Source organism: Vipera berus (assembly GCF_964194415.1).
Source record: "Vipera berus genome assembly, chromosome: 4".
NCBI classification, from domain to species: Eukaryota; Metazoa; Chordata; class Lepidosauria; order Squamata; family Viperidae; genus Vipera; species Vipera berus.
The window spans coordinates 15,649,301-15,669,450 of record NC_138206.1 but is presented as its reverse complement, the minus strand read 5'-3'; the positions used below and the strand labels follow the sequence as shown (position 1 = coordinate 15,669,450).

Genomic DNA, 20,150 nt, shown 5'->3' with positions numbered 1-20,150 from the left:
TGAGGCAAAGCATGCAGGTGCCAGGAATTTTGGTTATCAGTGACAGACCAATTATGAGACTGCAGGTGTTTGGGATTAACTCAAGGGGAGATGACAATGTATTATACCCTTAAAAAGTGAAGATGAAGAAACGTACACTAAATTGACTTTAAAATGCAAGAACAAAGGAAAACTTTCTTCAGATCGAAATAACAGCATTACTGGAGAAGTAGGTGAAGAAACACCATATATCAGGGATCTTCAAACTTGCCCCTTTTATGACTCGTGGACTTCAACTCATGGACTTCAGCCTGGCTGAGGAATTCTGGGAGTTGAAGTCCATGAGTCATAAAAGGGCTCAGTTTGAAGACCCCTGCCATAGATAGTTCCCTACTGATTGCATATATAAAATACTTCATGTTTGGCAAAAAATGGTATTGGGAAGGATTTGTTTGGAAAGATCATAATGGGATGATGGGAAGATCCCGGGTACATTCATATTTAGAAAAATAGTCGAACACCAGGATGAATATACAGCAAATGAACTGTTTAATAAACTAAGCTCTTGACATCATCAGAGCAAAGGCTGAATGATCAGGGAGTCAGTACATACACTTATATGGCAGTTATAACGGTCAAATTGTGGAATGTGGGTGTGGCCTATTCATGACAAGCTCACTCGTGTATAATCACAGTGGTTCCGGCTTTGTTGGAAAAGGCCGGTCTCTGGTTGATTTTTAAAAGTCGTGCCTAGCAGGTGCATCTATTTTTTTATATTCAGAAAGCAAAAAAATGTGCTATAAAAGCACAAACATTATTTCTTCTAATTATTCTTGCCTGCATTATGAAGTTGGTACAAAAATGAGAATGTTTCCTCCAGTATGATATTGACTTTCAGTGTCCAGAGTCACTTGTCTGAGATGGGCAGCTATAGACATGGAAGGAAGGAAGGATTAAATAAATAAATGGAGAGAAAAGTGCTAGGCCATGTGTGTGCTTAATAATTAGTACGCTTTAACTGGGCCAAAGCGACAGCTCATGATCAGAAAACCTTTTAATAGATCAAATAAAGAAAAATTAAAAAGGTCATAAATCCTAATAAAATATTTAAAAATGACAAGGCTCCAAGTGTAGATGACAGCAGTGGAAAATATTAAAATATAAATATGGTTTGTTTATGACAGGGGTCTTCAAACCTGGCCTTTTTATGACTTGTGGACTTCAACTCCCAGAATTCCTCAGGCAGGCACACTGGCTGAGGAATTCTGGAAGCTGAAGTCCACAAGTCATAAGTCAAAAGTCAAAAGTCCACAAGTCATAAGAGGGCCAAGTTTGAAGACCCCTGGTTTATGGACTACCTGTGTACCTTGATTATTATGTATGGGAAGGCTGTATCTCTGCCTAATGAATGGAAAGAAAGCTGTTAATTGAATGCAAAAACTAGAAGGAGATACATTTGTTAAGCATGCCTGCAAAGACAGTTGCCTGAATTCTGACTAAAATGCTAGTAAGTCAACAGTGTGAAATATGTGTGAAATGCAGTGTAGTGCAGAGGGGTAGTCTCTGAGCAATCTAAGAATGTGAAAAAGAAGCCTATGTTTGTTGATCTACAGGTAAGCTGTGATAAAGTGAATGCATCTGAATTATGTTTTGCTCCTATATGGAACTGATCATAGGTTGCTGAATGTGAGAAAGGTAGCATATATCATATTTTTATATTTTATAAGACTTAAATTTGGGGTGACGTATAACAATAAAAGTAATCAAAATAAAGAAAATTCAATAGAAAACAAATGTAACAAACATAATCAATAGATAGCCAAGACTATGTATAGCAGACACCCATTCAGACAACAGAATAGGCTCCTCTATCATCTTGATCCAATGCATGGGAGAAAAGAAAACTCTTCACCAGTCTGAAAGACTTTTCAGAATTGTGAATCTTGAGGAACCAAATAGGGTCCCTTGCACTGTTAGTTCTGCTACTTCTCTTCCAGATCCGTGCCCCTGCTTTCTATGAAGTAGCAGGGGACTAGATCTGAGTAGTAATCGATGCTTCTTTGAGGCACTTCCGTCACCTTCTGTTGTGATGAAAGTAATGGAAGGAAGCAGATTTTTTTGGACCCCTGGAAATGAAATTCAAGCCAAGATATACCATGGAAATGCATTGATCCATTTGGTGACAGTAGAGAGGCAGGAGTCTCCAGTTAGTGGTAGTAGGCCAGGAGAGATCTACCAAGAGACCTTTGATTTGTAGAATTCCTCTGAGAGCCTTCCTTTGTTCACTCCTTGTAATCATGTATATAAAGCTGCTGGGGGAAGTCAACTGTGAACATGAGGTTCAGTATCTTCAGCAATGGTTCCCAGCTATATATTTTATCCTTGGGCTAAATAGGTGATGTGGTGGAAGTGCTAATGCAGTGGCTAGAGACTTTCAAGGTCTGGAATGGGAGGAACAGACTTCAAACTGAATTCCTTCAAGATGGTGTGGCTTTACAGCCCTCATGTTTCCAGCGAAATTCCAATTTTGACTTTGAAGGAAGTTATACTTCCAGGTTCAGAAATGAGGGCTTTTGTACAGTCACATCTTGTCTACCATGTGTCATCTTTCCTGATTAATTGCTCGTGCCTTAGTTACATGTTTGGACAACGGTTACTTGTTCAACATAGGACTGTCCTTGAAAAACATCTGGAAATGACAGCTGGTGAAAAATTCAACCGTCAGAAAGTTATGGGTGTATATCAAAATACCTGGGTGACCCCCATTGCTTTGGGAGTTGCATTGGTTTCCAGTTGACTTCCAGAGGTGATTCAAGATACTAATCATAATCTTTAAGGCCCTATTTGATTAAGTGAGGGAGCAACCTCTCCTATATTATTGTACTGTTCAGCTAGATCAAATAAGGTAAACTTCCTCCAGATTCTGTCCCTACAGGATTGTTACCCGATGAGACCCCACAGGAGACCATTCTTAGTGGTCATCTTAGAATTCCCTACCAGTGGAACTTCAATCAGTCTCAAATCTCTTATGTTTCAGCAAACTTCAAAAACCTACTTGTTATTCCTTATTTAGAAGGAGACTATTTGATTGGAAAATAGCATTGTAGCTGTATAGTATTTGCATCGGTTGGGATTTATTTAGTAATGCCTTTATGTGTTTAGGTTTTTAAAATATGTTTACACTGCTAGCTGCCTAGAACCTGGGGGAATAAACAACATATATGCACCAGAAACAAACAACAGATTTTGAGAACCATAACAAGACCAATAAACTGGCAGATATATTTTAAGATATATGTCCTGGTAGAAGTGCATCTTTATAATGAAATCTGATTCGTTGTTACAAGAAGCCTAAGTATTTTTCTTATTATTTTTTATATGAATATTGCCAGTTAAAATGGCATGTGTAAAATCTATCAAAATTGGTAAGCAATTCTCTTGAGCCTTTCCCTGCTCATAAATCACAATCTATGAAGATGTCCCCCAGCAAGCAAATTCATTGACATGTATACAATTATATTAGAAGCCCTTCCAATTGCCATTTAAAACAAACCCACATCATTTTCTCCTCAACTATGGGAAATTAAAAATCTAGATTAGGATATATGAATTATGTCAACAGATGCTGTTTTGAATGACATGGTTAATTGTCAGGTTTTCTTCTGTTTTTTTTAAAAAGAATGCATACATATCATTACGTTTTAAAACCCCGTTTTGAATCAAGTAATGATAAGTAATTTTTTTTCCTAACCCTGGCCAGAAAGAAATTATTGGCAAGGGTTGTTTTTTTTCCAACTTAGTGCTCATCAGATGAGTTGTAACTGCAACTTCCAGAAGTCACAGCTGCCTATCTACTGTATTGTAACATCCATCAATAGACGTAGATGATGTCAGAATTAGCCTTGGCCCTTAGTTAAATGTGAAACACCAGCTCCACATCAGTGGTGGGATTCAAATATGTGAACAAATGGTTCTCTGTGTGAATGCCACTTCTGGAAGCCCATTCTCGGCCTAGGCAAAAAAAAAATAAATAGCTACCAGTCCTGCCGATGTGGTGCGAACCGGCTGAATCTCACCACTGCTCCACATCTAGCTTCAGAGGATGTCCCTATTTTCAGGATTACCTTGCATGTTGGTGTATAGTCATGCTAGCTATGTGACCACAGAAATGTCTTTGGCCAAGGTCTTTGGCTAAGAAATGGACATGAGCACTGCCCCCTAGAGTCAGACACAACTGGACAGGAGAAACTTTTATCTTTCTTTACCATACAAACAAAAGCAATTTCTATCTGGTATTGACCAAAATACTATTTGTAAACATAGAGTTATATAAATCCAACATCCAAGAGATTTCTCTCTCCACGTGTTATAAGAAAGTCTGAACTTCAATCATACCTGCCATCACTGACATAACTTTCCTTCCTATATCAAGTTTTGCATGATGCCTGGATAAATGTACATTGCTGAAGGCACAGACAAAGCAGAACTTCTATCCTGCGATAGGATATCTTGGAGATAGAGAAAAAAAATTAGTAAACCCTGGCAGCCACTGCAGAAGATGAATCCCTATTTATTAAAAATCATTTCTTTCTTAGCATGGGGCCATTTGTTCTGTCGGAAGTAATTTTCTAAATAGAGTTAATGAAAGAATTTTCATTGCATAAACATAATATTATAAAGAAGCAATTCTCACTCTTTTGACTAAATCCCAGAGTGCTGAGAATTGTACAAGTGTAATTGGTTATGCATGGAGGAGATAATACAAGCTTTTACTGCTGAATAATTGGCATATAGTATGAAAAGGCTCTTTAATTTCTATGTTGTGGAAACCTTCATTAAATTATTGATGGCTTCCTTGCTGAGGAATGTTTAATCTATGAGTTCATGAAAGTTTCAGAAAGTGTTCTCTGAGTAATATGATGTAATAGAAGAGACTATCTGTAGCTCAGATTGAATTGATGTTGATATTACCTAATTAGATAATGAAGCACCTGCAAGCAAATTACCAAGCTTCCAGCACCAAAGTTCCACAATAGGATGTATATAGTATAGTGCAAATATATGCAATAGTTAGTTTTCTTGTAGCACTTCATTATAAGATAGTGGTGATACTTATCATCCTATCCTATCCTATCCTATCCTATCCTATCCTATCCTGTCCTGTCCTGTCCTGTCCTGTCCTGTCCTGTCCTGTCCTATCCTATCTTATCCTACCCTACTCTACCCTAGATTTTTCATGATAGTTGGTTAGTCATTTAAGTGTGAACCCATTCTTCTGAACTTGATATTTTTTTCTGGAAACTGGAAAAACTATTGCATACAGCAGTTACATAATCATGCAATTGGTCAAAAAAGTGAGCCAGTTTCCAAGCAGACACATGACTGCAGGGAGAGATAGCGTGAAATTTTATGATGGCCAGCTTTACAGGCCCATTGGAATTTTGACTGGTCGTTTAGCAACCGATAATAAGTCAAGGATTGCCTGTAAAACTACTAATGTTATTTGCTGTACAGCTGTAATTAATCTTTAGTATTGCTAATAGAAAAGTTGCCACCTTTGTCTACCAGAGTGAGTGACAAATATAAATCAATATATTAAATCAGTCAATCAGTTAATCAACATTGTCATTTTTTCTCTGTTGCCTGTAACCCCCAAAACCAATGCTGATCTAAGATGCAGCAAGTTATCAGAACTGGAGGCAGCAAAGTATTAATAGAATCATAAAACTGTATGGCTTGAAGTCGTTTTAGGGTATTCTGGTAACACTGAAAGACTAGCTTTTTATTCATCCTTGTAGTTGTGTAGTGGATTCTTGGGAAGCAGGAGGCAAGACAAGAGGGTTCAAACAGGAACATTGCTTTATTGTAGTAATAGGAACAGAACTGAGAACAGAGGCTTCTACGCAGCTACTTATATGGTTGGCCACTAGGTGGCGGCCAATAGGTTTGAAGGAACCTATTCCTGCCCCAGAGCCAACCAATGATCGTCCTGGAGACTGCATGTCTGGGCAGCCAGCGACCGTTACACAGACACCCTAATTAAGCAATCTCAAGCAGCATTCAAAGACATGTGAAAACGGTTCAAGAAAAAGGCCCAATACATTACACTTGTCACTCAGTAAATCTTCATATAAAAGTCAAAAGAAGGGAGATCAAATTTTTGTGGGTATTAAAAAGCTATCATGATATGCAGACTGCTGCTTGCATCCTCAACTGGTACTAGTTTGCTTTTATAACTGTCACACATCTCCAAAAAAAACCCCCACAAAACCTTCCAAGTTTGGCCCCATGTCTTTTTCCCATAATTCACTATGCTTGTTCCTTTGTACTGCACACAAAAGCTTCTTATGTTAGCATGTAGATCTAAAACAAATGAGGGGATGCTCAAATTAAAGCAGTAACATTTTGATTAAAATAGCTTCAGTTCCCCAAGCTGATTCAGAATCAATGCTGCAGCTAGAGTATTAGGGCTAATTAATAACTTGCATCTAACTGAAAAAAGGAAATTATTGTGAAATTTATTTTTATAGCAATGTCAAAGTTGTCACGGTTTTGTGTCTCTCATTTATACACAGATCTCTAATTTCCATTATAAACTGAAAGAGCTCAATTAAACTGTGATTGATGTGAGAAGAAAAAAAAATTAAACAGCAGCAACTACACAATTCTCACTACATCTTATTATTGAATGGTCTCCTCCTTCTTTTCCCTCAAGTGTCCTCTGAAATTGCCTTCTCTCTTACATTAGGATCTGTAAACCACTACTTGGGCATCAGGAGTATCAGCTGGTAATGTGTTCCTAGAAGTTTAAATAACATATTTCAGAAAGTTAGTAGCTTCTACTGTGGAGAAATAAAGCCAATAGCGATTGTCTAGGGGACCTTAAGGAAAATAAAACTATTAAGTAAAGATTTTTCTATCCACACCAATTCCAAGAAAAAAGTAGGTAGCCCCTTTCGAATGGAGATTGACTGATGGGTAATAATCCAAGTGGCAAAGAGACAATAAAAAGACACAAAACCAGAAGAACAAAATAACAGAGTTGGAAGGAACCTTGAAGGTCTTCTAGTCCATCCCCTCTGCTCAAGCAGGAGACCTTATATCATTTCAGACAAGTGGTTGTCCAATCTCTTCTTAAAAACCTCCAGAGATGGAACACCCAGAACTTCTGAAGGTAAGCTGTTCCACTGGTTTAATTGTTTCCACTGTCAGGAAATTTCTCCTTATTTTTAGGTTGCTTCTCTCTTTGATTAGTTTCCATCCACTATTTCTTGTCCTGCCTTCAGGTGCTTTGGAGAATAGCTTGATTCCCTCTTCTATGTGGCAGCCCCTTAGATATTGGAATACTGCTATCATGTCATCCATAGTCCTTCTTTTCACTAGTCTAGACATACCCAATTTCTGCAACCATTCTTCATATGTTTTAACATCCAGTCCCTAATCATCTTTGTTGCTCTTCCCAGCATTCTTTCTATAGTTTCAACATCTTTTTTAAATCATGGAGACCAAAACTGGATGCAATATTCCAAGTGTGGTCTTACCAAGGCATTATGAATCAGTATTAACATTTCATGTGACTCAATTCTATCCTTCTGAGTAATGGTTGATGACAGTGTGGTATTCTGAAATCATTGAAAGAGTCACTCTACTCTTCAAAAAGCCACAAGACAAGATATGTCCATTTGGACATCAGTGTGAAATGCAGAAAGAATAATGAAAACATTCTTGATTAATGCTTTTGGAACAGTAATGGGCCCTGGGATTTCCTCAAGGTGGTAAGCTAAGCTTTCCTTATATTGTTTGTAGTTGCCAGTTGAGTCCAGAAGAGTTAAGTCTTGGTAACAGACGTCTTCATTGAAGATGCACAAAGTTAGATAAATCAAAGATGGCAATATGTGTACATATTGTGCTGTTTCATTCTGTGATCTTTTATAGGCATCACAACAATGTTCAGGCATTCATATAAGCACGTGGAAGCTTTCAGATCAGATAGGGTAGGGGTCCCCAATCTGTGGGAGGTGGCCACTACCAGACTGTGGCCTCTTGGCCACTGGGCCATGTGTGCGCGCACTCCCCCCCACTTGCACTAGTGCTGTCTTGAGTGCTGCATGAGCGCTAGTCCCACCCCGAGTATTGTGCAGGTGCTAGCCCTGTTATGAGTATTGTGTGGGTGCTAGCCTTGTCCTGGGCATCGCATGGGCACTAGCCTCATCCTGAGTGTTGCATGGGTACTAGCCCTGTCCTGAGCATTGTACGGGTGCTAGGCCTGTGCCCAGTGTTGTGCAGGCACTAGGACCACTCCCAGTGTCATGTGGGTGCTCGCATCACCCCCAGCTTTGTGCAGGCACTAGACCTGCCCCGAGCATTGTGCGGGCACTAGACCCGCCCCCAACGTCGCGTTCAATCAAATATCTAAAGGAGAACTACAATAATAACTGCTTGAGTTTAGAAACAACTCTCCCTGTGATTCAGGATCCTTGTTGACACAATGAACTGCTCTTGTCTTTTTGGTCAATATTTATGGAGTCGGGGGAGAGAAAGGCTGTGGCTTTATATGGAGGCCACTGTATAACCTGGTCTACAGGCCCCTATACATTCAACTAAGTGCCATTCAACTCACTTGACCATTTCTGGTGCCCATAGTGACTGAATTTTGCTACCACATTTCCACTTTATTTCTCTGTTATTTTCTTTTCTTCAAAATCATGAGTGGGGATGAATATGGGAGACTTCTGAAGAGGCCCTTCCTGTTGCTTTTAAAAATCCAACCTGGCTTAAATCCAATAGGCTTAAAGTGCTGAAAATTGGGGGTATGATTTTTACATTGGTTTCTACTTTATTCTAAAACAAGAGAGATAGGAACCAAAATGGTCATATCATTCCAACTTCCTGTGGCCCTTCAGAAGGCAGACTTCTAGTCTCAAATTCAATGGCCATCCCTGCTACAGAGCATACTTAGGTTAGTTTTTAACATTTTTGTGAATTTATTGATTGGAAATCATTAAAAGGGGAAATTAGTTGTCTGCTCATATAGTTTTGTTAAATGTTTGAGGATTAGCAATCAGCTTGTAATCATCCACCATAAAATTGAAGCACACATCCTGAAATGCAAAGAGTTTGGGTCTGATATTGCCATTCATTTTCAGAAAAGACTAATAAACCAAAGCAAACCCATTACATTTTTCCAAAACACAATCGGTTTTGTTAGCTAAAAGCAGATAATTAAACTCCATTCTTTTTTTCCCCTTTGCAGAGCAAAGTAAGTAATAATAGAATCTTAATAAGATTTTCCTTTGCTAAACTCATTTGAGATAATTTTATTTTAAATATAATTAATGGTCATGTAATGATAGCAATGAGCTGGTGTGAAAGCTCAGTAATGAGAAAACATTTGGGCATGCATGAAAGTCATAGGTTAGTGAAGAGAGAGAGAGAGGAATCTCTATTGATTTAAACTCTATATTCAGTTTACTGAGCAAGTAGACCTATTACCTAAACCTAGATCTTTTTTAAAAAAAAGTTCTATCAAGTTCAGATAAGTTAGTGTAGAGTTTCTGCTAATCCATAGCAAGAGATCACAATCAACATTGGTCTGTTTTTCATTTCAAATTATTTAATTTCAGCTAGAGCTCTCTCTTTTGTTTTCTGATTTACACACTTGTAGATCATAAGTAGTTGAGGTACAGGAGAAGCTAGATACCGTAGATAATATGACCAGTTGAAACTGAAGATGGCTAGTAATAGAAATAGGATTTGTGTACAGATATGATTCTCCATATCTATAAATGCAATTCTTTTCTATGTGTAAAAAATATGCAACTCTTCTCCTCATAGCAGAATTGAATTCTCAGGGTTCCGTTAGCAAAAATACTAATTTCTTGAAACAAAAATGAAAGCTCTAACAGTAATTAACATTAAATTAATTCAATTACTCCAAGCATATCTTAAAATATCTTCCCCTTTATCATATCACAATTTGGTTGCATCATTCAGAGGGAATTGCAAGATCACAACACAGTATTTCTTTTTGGAGGGGGGAGGGACAAAATTGCATATCCCTTAGAGCAGGCATGTCAAACTGGCGACGTCACATGACGTCGCATGACGTATTGGGACGGTTTTGCCATTGCCGGCAATGGGGTGGGTGCGGTTTCTGGATGACGTGTCTGGCCTGTGGGCCGGCAGTTTGACACCCCTGCCTTAGAGTAAAATATTTTGAACTACCTCATACCTGAGGCCCAATTTCAAGTTTTCCATTAACATACTTTCCTAAATGAGGGTGCTACCTAGTTGTAAGGACTTTATCTCTCAGAATTCCCAATCTAGCACAGACATATTAAAAATTAAGCAGTTGAAGTCCAGAAATTGTACCATATTGTACCATAATCTGTAAGCTGCTCATTGCCTTATAAGGAGAATGAATGAATGAATGAATGAATGAATGAATGAATGAATAAATAAATAAATTTAAAGGTGTCAGCCCTCACAGGTAAGCCTGACAGAAACTTGACAAGGTGAACTAATTCCAATTTATTGCAAGGCTATATATTTGCAAATCTGAAAGTATAAACTCTCCACCGCCATCTTTAACTCCTAGACCCATTTCTTTCTCTGCCCATCAAGCCACTGGGGGCTCCTCCCTCTCATGCTGGATGACTTCTTAGGCAGCTTTTCTTTCCCTTTTCCCTCCCAAGGTCACCCACACTTCCATTACGGTGTAGAAGGGATAAAGAGGTGTAGATTAAAAAGCTAGACAAGGAGGAATGAGAGTATCACATGCAAAGAGCTGAAAAAAAAATAGTGAACTACCCAAAACGGAGGGGTAGAGAATGAAAAGGATGGAATTTGCAGAAATGGCAAAACTGACATGTTTGATCAGAGATAAGACATCAAGTATTTTTTTTTATAAAAAGACTGGACACCTTTTGTGGATGTTTTGGCTGAAAATGAGAAAAAAAAATGAACTGAAGATGTATGGATTTGCTGATTAAAAAGGGTCAGTTATGTGAAAGAAGGAAATGTATAATTTTAAAGAAAAGGGGGAGACACTAAATTTGTAACTGTTCTAAGAAGTTACTTGTTTACATTTTTTTTTCTTTTCTCCCTCATCTGCTCTCTGCATTTTTTCTTTTCTTTTCTTTTTTCCTTTTCATTTGAAATTGCTAGGGAGCTGTTCTTTGTAAAAAAACGGGTTAATTAAGAAGTATGGAGACAAGTAGCATCATAATATGAAATGGGGAGGTTAAGAAATGTAAGGGGGAAAAAAGGGAAAGGGATTAAACTAATAGATCCAAAACCTGCTTAGGACCTAACGCACAAGCACAGAAATAATGACCGCTGTCAATATTGCAATGAACAAAGACATATTTTCAATTTTGCAGCTACTAAGATTGCTGTTCAAGAAAGTACAAAGAGAGCCAGGAAAATGACTGAAGCTGGGAAATGGGCCCCTTGTCAGTCAACAAGAGTGCTGATTTACTTTTTTTTATTAAACAAATTTTAAATAAAAAAAAAACAAGAACATTATTACAAAGTACTGAAAAGTGCATCAAATAGAAAAACACCAAAACATCCTAGACAACAACAACAAAAAAACAACAACATTAGACAGGACCGGGGAGTGTAATACTACCCCTAAAAGCCTTGGTGGCGCAGTGGGCTAATGCCTCCTTAAGTAACACCAGCTGCCTGCAATTAGTGCAGGTTCACATCCCACCAGGCTCAAGGTTGACTCAGCCTTCCATCCTTCCAAGGTAGGTAAAATGAGGACCCAGATTGTTGGGGGCAATTAAGCTGACTTTGTAATAATGCCGCTTGGGGGGGGGGTGAAAGCCCTAATAAGCAGGCATATACATAGAATGAAGGCTACTGCTAAGCTTGTAAGCCGCCCTGAGTCTTCGGAGAAGGGCGGGATATAAATGGAATTAAAATAAAAAATAAAATAAAAATAATTTCTTTTTCTCGTGCATCCCAGGCTAAGTAACCTTTAATTACCAAATATTAGAAATCTATAATTGTATATATCTCCAGATTCTATACCTCAAATAATAATACACAATCATCTGGTATTTCCCCCGTTGAGATTAAATATTCTATTTTGTAACCATGAATACCAGGAGTCCCAACTTTTATTGAAAAGTGATTCACTTTTCCCTTTGAGAATATATGTCATTCGATCTGACTCTGCGCATAGTAATACGAAATTTCTCTATTACTTGATAGTCCGTTGGGATTTCCATCGTCTTCCAATATTGCGCATAAATTATATGCGCCGCTGTTGTAATATGTATTACTAGATACCAAACATTTTTTGGTACTTCTTGTGGCTTCATCCCCAAGAGGAAAATAGCTGGGTCCAATTGAAAATCATGTCCTGTTATTTGAAATAACCAATAACCAAAAAAAAAAGAGTGCTGATTTACCACCAGATTATCAGGTACTTAGGAGCTGAGGACTTGGCAGCACAAGGAACAACAGCCAATAGCCAGCCATCAACATGAGGACTTGGCAGCACAAGGAACAACAGCCAATAGCCAGCCATCAACATGAGGACTTGGCAGCACAAGGAACAACAGCCAATAGCTAGCCATCAACATGCCAATCAACCAATAGGAAGCCACACCCAGGCTTCACATAAATATGACTCACAGAAAAGCACACATGCCAGTAGAGAGAAGTTCTCTGAGGACAGGCTCCAGCTTAGGAGACTAAACCACTGGTCCCAATGAACAACCCATATTGGATCCTGCTGTCATTACTTGCTGGAATGAAATGTTGGTATTGATTGTTTAGAATTGATAATTTGGAATTTTGAAAAAGAGTCTCAACTTGAGAAGAAGATTCTTCCTCTAAAACAGCAAACCATTTAAATAATGTATGGTATGTCGTACCTTCCTTCCAAATCAAGACTGTTGCCAATAATGGACAATATATATGAAAAATCATTATCAAAATGATAAGATTTCATTTTTATACATAATGTAAAATATTTAATAGCCAAAGCTTGCTGATTGACTATTCTTATGCTCTATCTTTTTCTTGCAGACACTGATGGAAGTAAAAGGTAAACATGAATAAATGGACATCTGACCTTTTATTTTCCCGCATGTTTTTTTCTCCTTTCTTCCACCCAATGGTTGATTTGGGAGAAGCTTGTGGTTTGCATTCCACAGTGACTTCTTGGCCTTTAGTAACAATTATGGTCTTCTTCAGTTGACTCAGGGGAAAAGTTGGAGCAGAAGCTATTGAGAAAAGAAATAAATCTCAGTGGAACCATCCAAACCCATTACGTCAAGAAATATTTTCAAAAATGGCTCATCACCTTGGTGGATTGGTTCATTGACTCTCCCTTATGAAATGTCTTTGTAATGCAAAATCATATAGCTGTTAAACAAAGTATATAATATATGAGGATGGGCTGAGACCCATTAATCTTACCAACCTTATCTTACCCATTAAATATTCTTTCATGCTATAACTGCATTATTTATGAGTGAAAGAAAGAAATGAAAGATTGGTCAGGACTGACAGGATCAAGGGATCTAATACCATCTATTCCAATGGACAAATTTCATTGGAATAGATGTTATAGAAGTATTTCATAACTAGCACAGTTCTGAAAACTTAAACACACTTGCAGTTTAATACATAATTTCTATTGATGAGAATGGTTTGTTTAATTCCATATACTGTATATATCAATCTTTATAAATCTCAGTTCTATTGAACAGTTTTGATTGATGAAAGTCTGCAATATTTATTGGATTTGTTGAGATAAGGGCAACAAGATAGCTCTTATGTTTTCAATACAGCTAGCTACTGTATACTTTCATTAAAATTTATCTTTAAATCACATTTATTGGCTGATGTACTCATAGCAACTCTTGAATTTATATTTATTTCTGTTTTATAATAATAACAATAACTTTATCCCCATTCATATATATCAGAAATATAACTCAGCTTGGAGTATTGCCTCAGTTTTCAGACAATGGATTTGTTTATAACATTTCTATTTTACCTTTTTCCCTATAAAGATCTGTCAAAGGTAGTCCTTGACTCACAACTATTTGTTTAGTGACTGTTCGAAGTTACAACAGCACTGAAAAAGTGACCTATGACCATTTTCCACACTTATGACTCTTACAGCATCCCCAGGGTCATGTGATCAAAATTTGGCTGCTCAGCAACTGGCGTGTATTTGTGACAGTTGCAGGATCATGAAGGGTCATGTGATCAGCTTTTGTGACTTCCTGACATGCAATGTCAATGAGGAATCCAGATTCACTTAACAACTGTGTTACTAGCTTAACAACTGCAGTGATTCACTTAACTGCCTTGCGTACAGTCACTCATGCGCTCGTGACCTCTCGGTTAGACTACTGCAACGCTCTCTACATGGGGCTGCCCTTGAGGACCACTCAGAGGCTCCAACTGGTGCAGAATGCAGCCGCGTGAGTTGTGTTGGGGGTCTCCCGATACTCCCATATTACACCTCTGCTCCATGAACTGCATTGGCTTCCGGTTACCTTCCAGGTGAGATTCAAGATACTGGTAATGACCTACAAAGCCCTACATGGCATGGGTCTGGAATACCTTAGGGAGCACCTGAGGCCGGCATCAACTTCCCTCCGCCCAGTGCACTCCCACAGAGAGGGCCTCCTTAGGGTGCCACCGGTCGGAGAATGCCGTCTGGTGGCTCCCAGGGGGAGGGCTTTCTCTGTGGGTGCGCCTGACCTTTGGAACCGTTTACCGGTTGAGCTCTGGATGGCTCCCAACCTTCGGTCCTTCCGACGTGATCTAAAAACCTATTTGTTTGAAAAAGCCAGCCTGGTCTGATGGGTTTGGGTTTTAATTATTGTTTTAATATAATTTATTTTTACATTTGGGCACTAAGGTTTAATTTGTTTTTAATTTTGTATTTTGGTTATTTTGGTATTTATGGCCCTGTTCACCGCCCTGAGTCCTTCGGGAGAAGGGCGGTATACAAATTAAATTAAATAAATTAAATAAATAAACTGTTGCAAGAAAGATTGTGAGTTGGGACAAAACTCACTTAACAACTGTCTTGCTTAGCAACAGAAATTTTGGGCTCAATTGTGGTCGTAAATTGAGAACTACCTGTATAACAAGATGGACACCTTCATTTCATTCTTTTGGAGTTCTGAATCAACACTGTATTCTTAGCAAATGAATGGAAAAAAGAATAACAGCCTTAAATACAAACCTAAAATCTTCAGTTCAGCACCAGCATAGATGGCTCCATGCTTGTTTTCTGCTACACACTGATACATTCCAGCATCAGACTGATTAACACTGTGGATCATCAGTACACCGTTAACCATCTCAATTCTGCTCTGTAATGGAATAGAAACATAATTCTACAAAAGCAAAGAAAATCAGGAAAATTTAGTGGTGTCTCAGTTTTAGCTCAAGTAATGATTGCTCTAGAGGGAATGACATATTTGTGTGCTTAACACGTATTAAAAGTGCTTGCTAAGTGCCATGTTGACAGTTTCTCCACTGTTTTATCTTTTTGCTTTGTGATAATGTTAAGATGTTTTGGGTGCTTAAAACTGCATATGATTAATGTTGGCTAGGATTATCCTTGCTCATGTTTAAAAATGAGACTTTGGTGAAATCTCACTGTTCTGATCCTTTATTGCTATCAGCAATTATTTAGAGCTACTAACACACTAATCTTGAGAAAATGAATAGAACTGTCTAGTTAGTGAGCCAAACCAAGCATAGACTATTATGATAGTTTACTGAGGATTTGATTTTTATTTAGTTTGTCCTGTTTGTCATCACTGTCCAGAACTGCAAAGACAGCAACATTGTCAAGCAGACTATAATATATAGCCAACATGATGCATAATGTTTTGGTGTCACAAGTATCAGAACTGGAACAGATTTAACTCACTATTTGAGAATGAGCAACTCCTGCTGAAGAATCCCTACTGAGTGACAATAAAAATATTAAATTTTATTCTTTGCTGGAAGAGGGCTCATCTGAGCTAAGAAAACAAGCCTTTGATAGTGTTCCATCTTACTAGAAAATAAATGACATACAGTAGAATTTTAGGGTATGATCGTTTTTCTTCAGCAAAGCTGGTGCTACATATGTGCCTTTTCATTTGATATGGCACACCATTTTGAGGGAAGAGAGAAAACCATCCTTGAGATGCCATTATTATGAAAAGGGAGTTGAAGTCCACAAGTCTTAAAGTTGTCAGGTTTGGAGAGCCCTGTCCTAAGACAATCTGAAAGCAAATAAAACTATAGCATACTTACCTCTGGCTGTAGAGTATTCCCATTTTTGAGCCAGCGATAAGTTGGCCTTGGCTTTCCAGAGGCTCTACATTCCCACCGGAGTTGATCCCCACTGTCTAACTGGGTATCGTTCAGCCTCTCTGTCCAGTGTGGATATGCTGCCAACAATAACAACAATGACAGAAGATCCCAGTGATTAATATTGTGGAACTTTTCACTGATACCTTGGCATTTTGTTGTGTGGACTTCAACTCACTATGGATGGCTGGGGAATTCTGGGAGTTGAAGTCCATGCATCTTCAAGCTGGTAAGGTTGAGAAACACTGCTTTAAACTAATTAGGTGATCAAATATGACTAATTTAGGTGATCAAATGTTACTGGTGATAAGGACTTTTGCACATTTTTCCAGCAATGGGTCAGACACAAGCTGATCAATCAGAAGTGGCTGAACTAAATGAAGTAACAAAGTGAATCTCAAAATATCCTGGCATGATGGGGATGGTGTTGATTAAATGTCTTTGGGTGGTAACATCATTATTGCAAGCAAGGGCCAGGAGAGCAAAGATATCATCACTACATGCGTTATATGGATGTTGTTAACTGTGATATGGATTTCAAGCCAAAAATAGCATATTCCATGCTGCTTCAACTGTGTAAAGTAAAAAAAGGCCCCATTTTGTCATGCTGCCTCTGCACACTGAGAGCCCTGCTGGATTTGGAAGCAATGGGAAACTTCAAAATAAGGCATGAGAACAATTGCACCTATTGGCAAATATTATGATGAACTAAATTTAGTTCAGTTCGTGGCTGCAGGTAAATTTGTTAACTCAAGCAGAAATGGGGATAAAGTAGAACTTTTAAAAGAGAACAATCAGGAAATATGCCAGTACTTAGATACAAAGATCATTGACTGTCAACTCTATCCAAGACAAATTATTGCATTATTTGGTACCTAAAGTCTGGTTTCTCCTTTAGGATGTTCTCATTTAATCATGATATGAACATTTATACTTCAAGGTTAAGGTAAGCCTAACTGCTCTAAGAAGTTTAGATGGAGTGAAGGTGAAATTTAGCAGTTCACTTTGCTTTTACATATAGTTATTTTTTTTTAACAAAGCTACGTTTTGCATGAATCTTTGTCAAAGGAAATCACTTCTTCAAAGGTTTGCAGGTTCTTTTTTCTCTTTGATTTGTTATCTCTTCCTTCCTTATCCATTGCCATTTTTTGAGATTGAGATTCAATTCTACAGTAAAAAAACGAAAAGGATGCAAACATCAAAGTAATCTGTGTAACATCACCATTCTGACATAAAACTTGGCGTCTTCATTAGGAACTGACATTACACTTCTATCATTTATATAGTTTGGCCTCATTTGTAATAGACAGACAGAAACTCCATTAAATGAAAGGGTGAATGAATGAGAGTACTTTTACAGTTTTTTTCTTTCTCATTCTGAATATTCTGCATCAACCTGCTTTATGCTTTGACCAAACCTTTAATTCAATAGGATGAATCAATTTGTAGTCATGTTGTCAGGGGTATCTTTATATTACAGACTGTAACCACATTGGATGTGTTCAACTGTAAAATTAAATTATGTTTTAACATTGTGAGACGTACTATGAAAAGAAAATTTGGTTCCTCCTAAATTTCTCCATTCTGTTTCCTCTTTTGTCTTCTGACATACAGTAGAAACAAGATTGTCAAACATTTCCACTTACGTTTTAGATAAAATGAAATGTATTGTGTAGCATCATCAAAACTCTAAATGTATCAGTAAATACATTTAGAAAAAAAGAAGCCAGTTTTGGTATAATTTAGTCTGAAGTAATTTTACAGCAATCATAGTTACAAATAACATGTTTGTCCATTTAGTGAAATAGCAAAGAACTAGGATTATACATTACATTAAGTTTTAAAAAAGTTGGTCTTGTCAGGACCCACCTCAATCCACATCTTAGGAAATAAGAACTCTTGGATGCAAGTTTAGTCCAAAAGGAAAATGTTTACTAGGATGGAATCAATTGTGGGAATACAAGACGGAATCTGAGAAAAGTTACATTTCAATCCTATATAAACCATTCCCATTCCAGCCCCTCCCCTCATCCATTTGGTCAGGCTGTCGTCAGTTGCTAGGTGTCAGGTCCTTCCATGGGAAAGGGAACTCTCCTTGGTTTTATGGTTATTGCTTTCCTTTTCAGTTGTAAATGAAGATACAATCCAGACCTGTCTGTCCCCCCTCCCTTCCCCAGTAAAACATCCCCTGTTGTTTGAAAATCGCTTTAGTAACCATCCTCTCCCCCCCCTCGGAGAGATGGCAGAATCCCCAGAAATAGCACGTTGTTCTACCTATACAATTATGAAATGTGATATAAATGGATTCTGACATTCGGCTCTCCTTTCAGAAAAAAGATGAGTCCATCTGTGGGGAAAGAAGACATATAAATGTTAGCCTGGTTTGTTTGGATATTCTGTATGAAACCTCTTAAGCAACTTAGGTGCTTTAACATGGAGTTTGTTAACCCACTCATTTTCTGAGGAGGGGAGGTGTTTCCATGCCACTAAATATTGTATCGTTCCATGGTGTTTTCTGGAATCTAAGATTTCTTTCACTTCAAAATGTTGTTCTCCTTCCACCATGATGGGGGGTGGTGGTGGTGGGATTTTTTCTCGTAGTGGTGATTGTTGTTCTCTCTTTAATAGACTGCAGTGGAAGGTTGGGTGTATTCGTCTAAGATTTTTGGGTAGTTCTAATTCAACTGTTACTGGGTTTATGATTCTTTTAACTGGAAAAGGTCCAATATATTTTGGTCCTAGTTTTTTACAGGGTTGGAGTGATTTCAGGTATTTTGTGGATAAATATACCATCTCTCCTACCCTAAATGGTGTGGGATCGGTTCTTTTTTTGTCTGCCTGTGTCTTGTATGCTTTTCTGGCATCTTCCAACGCTTTCCTAACGATTGGCCATGTATTTTGTAATTGAGCAATCCATTCCTTCAGATCAGGGATAACCGGTTCTTTTGGGGTTAGTTCTGGTATTGGGTTGAAACTCTGGCCTGTAGCTACTTGAAAAGGAGTGTAACCTGTGCTTGAGTGGACTGCATTATTATATGCTACTTCTGCAAAAGGCAGTAGGTCCGTCCAGTCGGACTGCTGAAAATTAATATAGCATCTCAGATATTGTTCAAGTATATTATTAAGTCTTTCAGAAGCTCCGTCTGTCTGAGGATGGTGACTAGATGACAGTCCTTGGGTGGTTCCTAAGAGGGATAAAAATTCTTTCCAAAATGCCGACGTAAATTGCACCCCTCTGTCAGATATGATGCGTTGTGGTACCCCGTGCAATCTGTAAATATGCTGTACAAAAAGTTTTGCTAATGCTTTTGCAGTCGGGATTTTTTGGCAAGGTATGAAATGTACTTGCTTAGAGAACAGATCTGTGACAGTCCAGACTACGGTGTTTCCATTACTTTCTGGCAGTTCTACGATAAAATCCATGGCTATTTCTTTCCATGGGGCTGAGGGGTTTGCCACCGGTTGTAACAGACCTGGCGGTTTCCCTTGCAGTCTTTTGGCCATCGCGCAAATTTGACAGCTACCCACATAGCTTTCTATGTCCTTTTTCATAGATGGCCACCAAAATTGCCTTTTAGTTAAGTGTAAGGTTTTTACAAAGCCAAAGTGTCCTGCTGATTTTGTATCATGGCACAGTTGCATGAAATTGATTCTCTGTGTGGCAGGTATATATAGCTTCTCCCCCACCCACGGCAGTCCATCTTTAATTGTGCACACATGTTTATTTTTCTGGAACCATTCATCACTTTCCAAAGATTTCCTGAATTCTATTCCAGTTTGGCTATCTACCTTCGGCTTCATTTTTTCTTGTGCCCTGGTGG

The 20,150-nt window shown here is 38.2% G+C and overlaps 1 protein-coding gene across 1 annotated transcript in view; it reads right to left on the bottom strand.

Annotated features, from left to right (window-relative positions):
* CNTN5 (contactin 5) overlaps positions 1–20,150 on the bottom strand; it is a gene marked incomplete at both ends in the record, with an annotated part of 277,925 nt that overhangs the window by 116,067 nt on the left and 141,708 nt on the right. Inside the window, 3 exons of the mRNA XM_081327707.1 lie at positions 13,070–13,220; positions 15,206–15,335; positions 16,273–16,409. Coding sequence (XP_081183833.1) covers positions 13,070–13,220; positions 15,206–15,335; positions 16,273–16,409 — 418 coding nt within the window. The remainder of the gene's footprint in view (positions 1–13,069; positions 13,221–15,205; positions 15,336–16,272; positions 16,410–20,150) is intronic.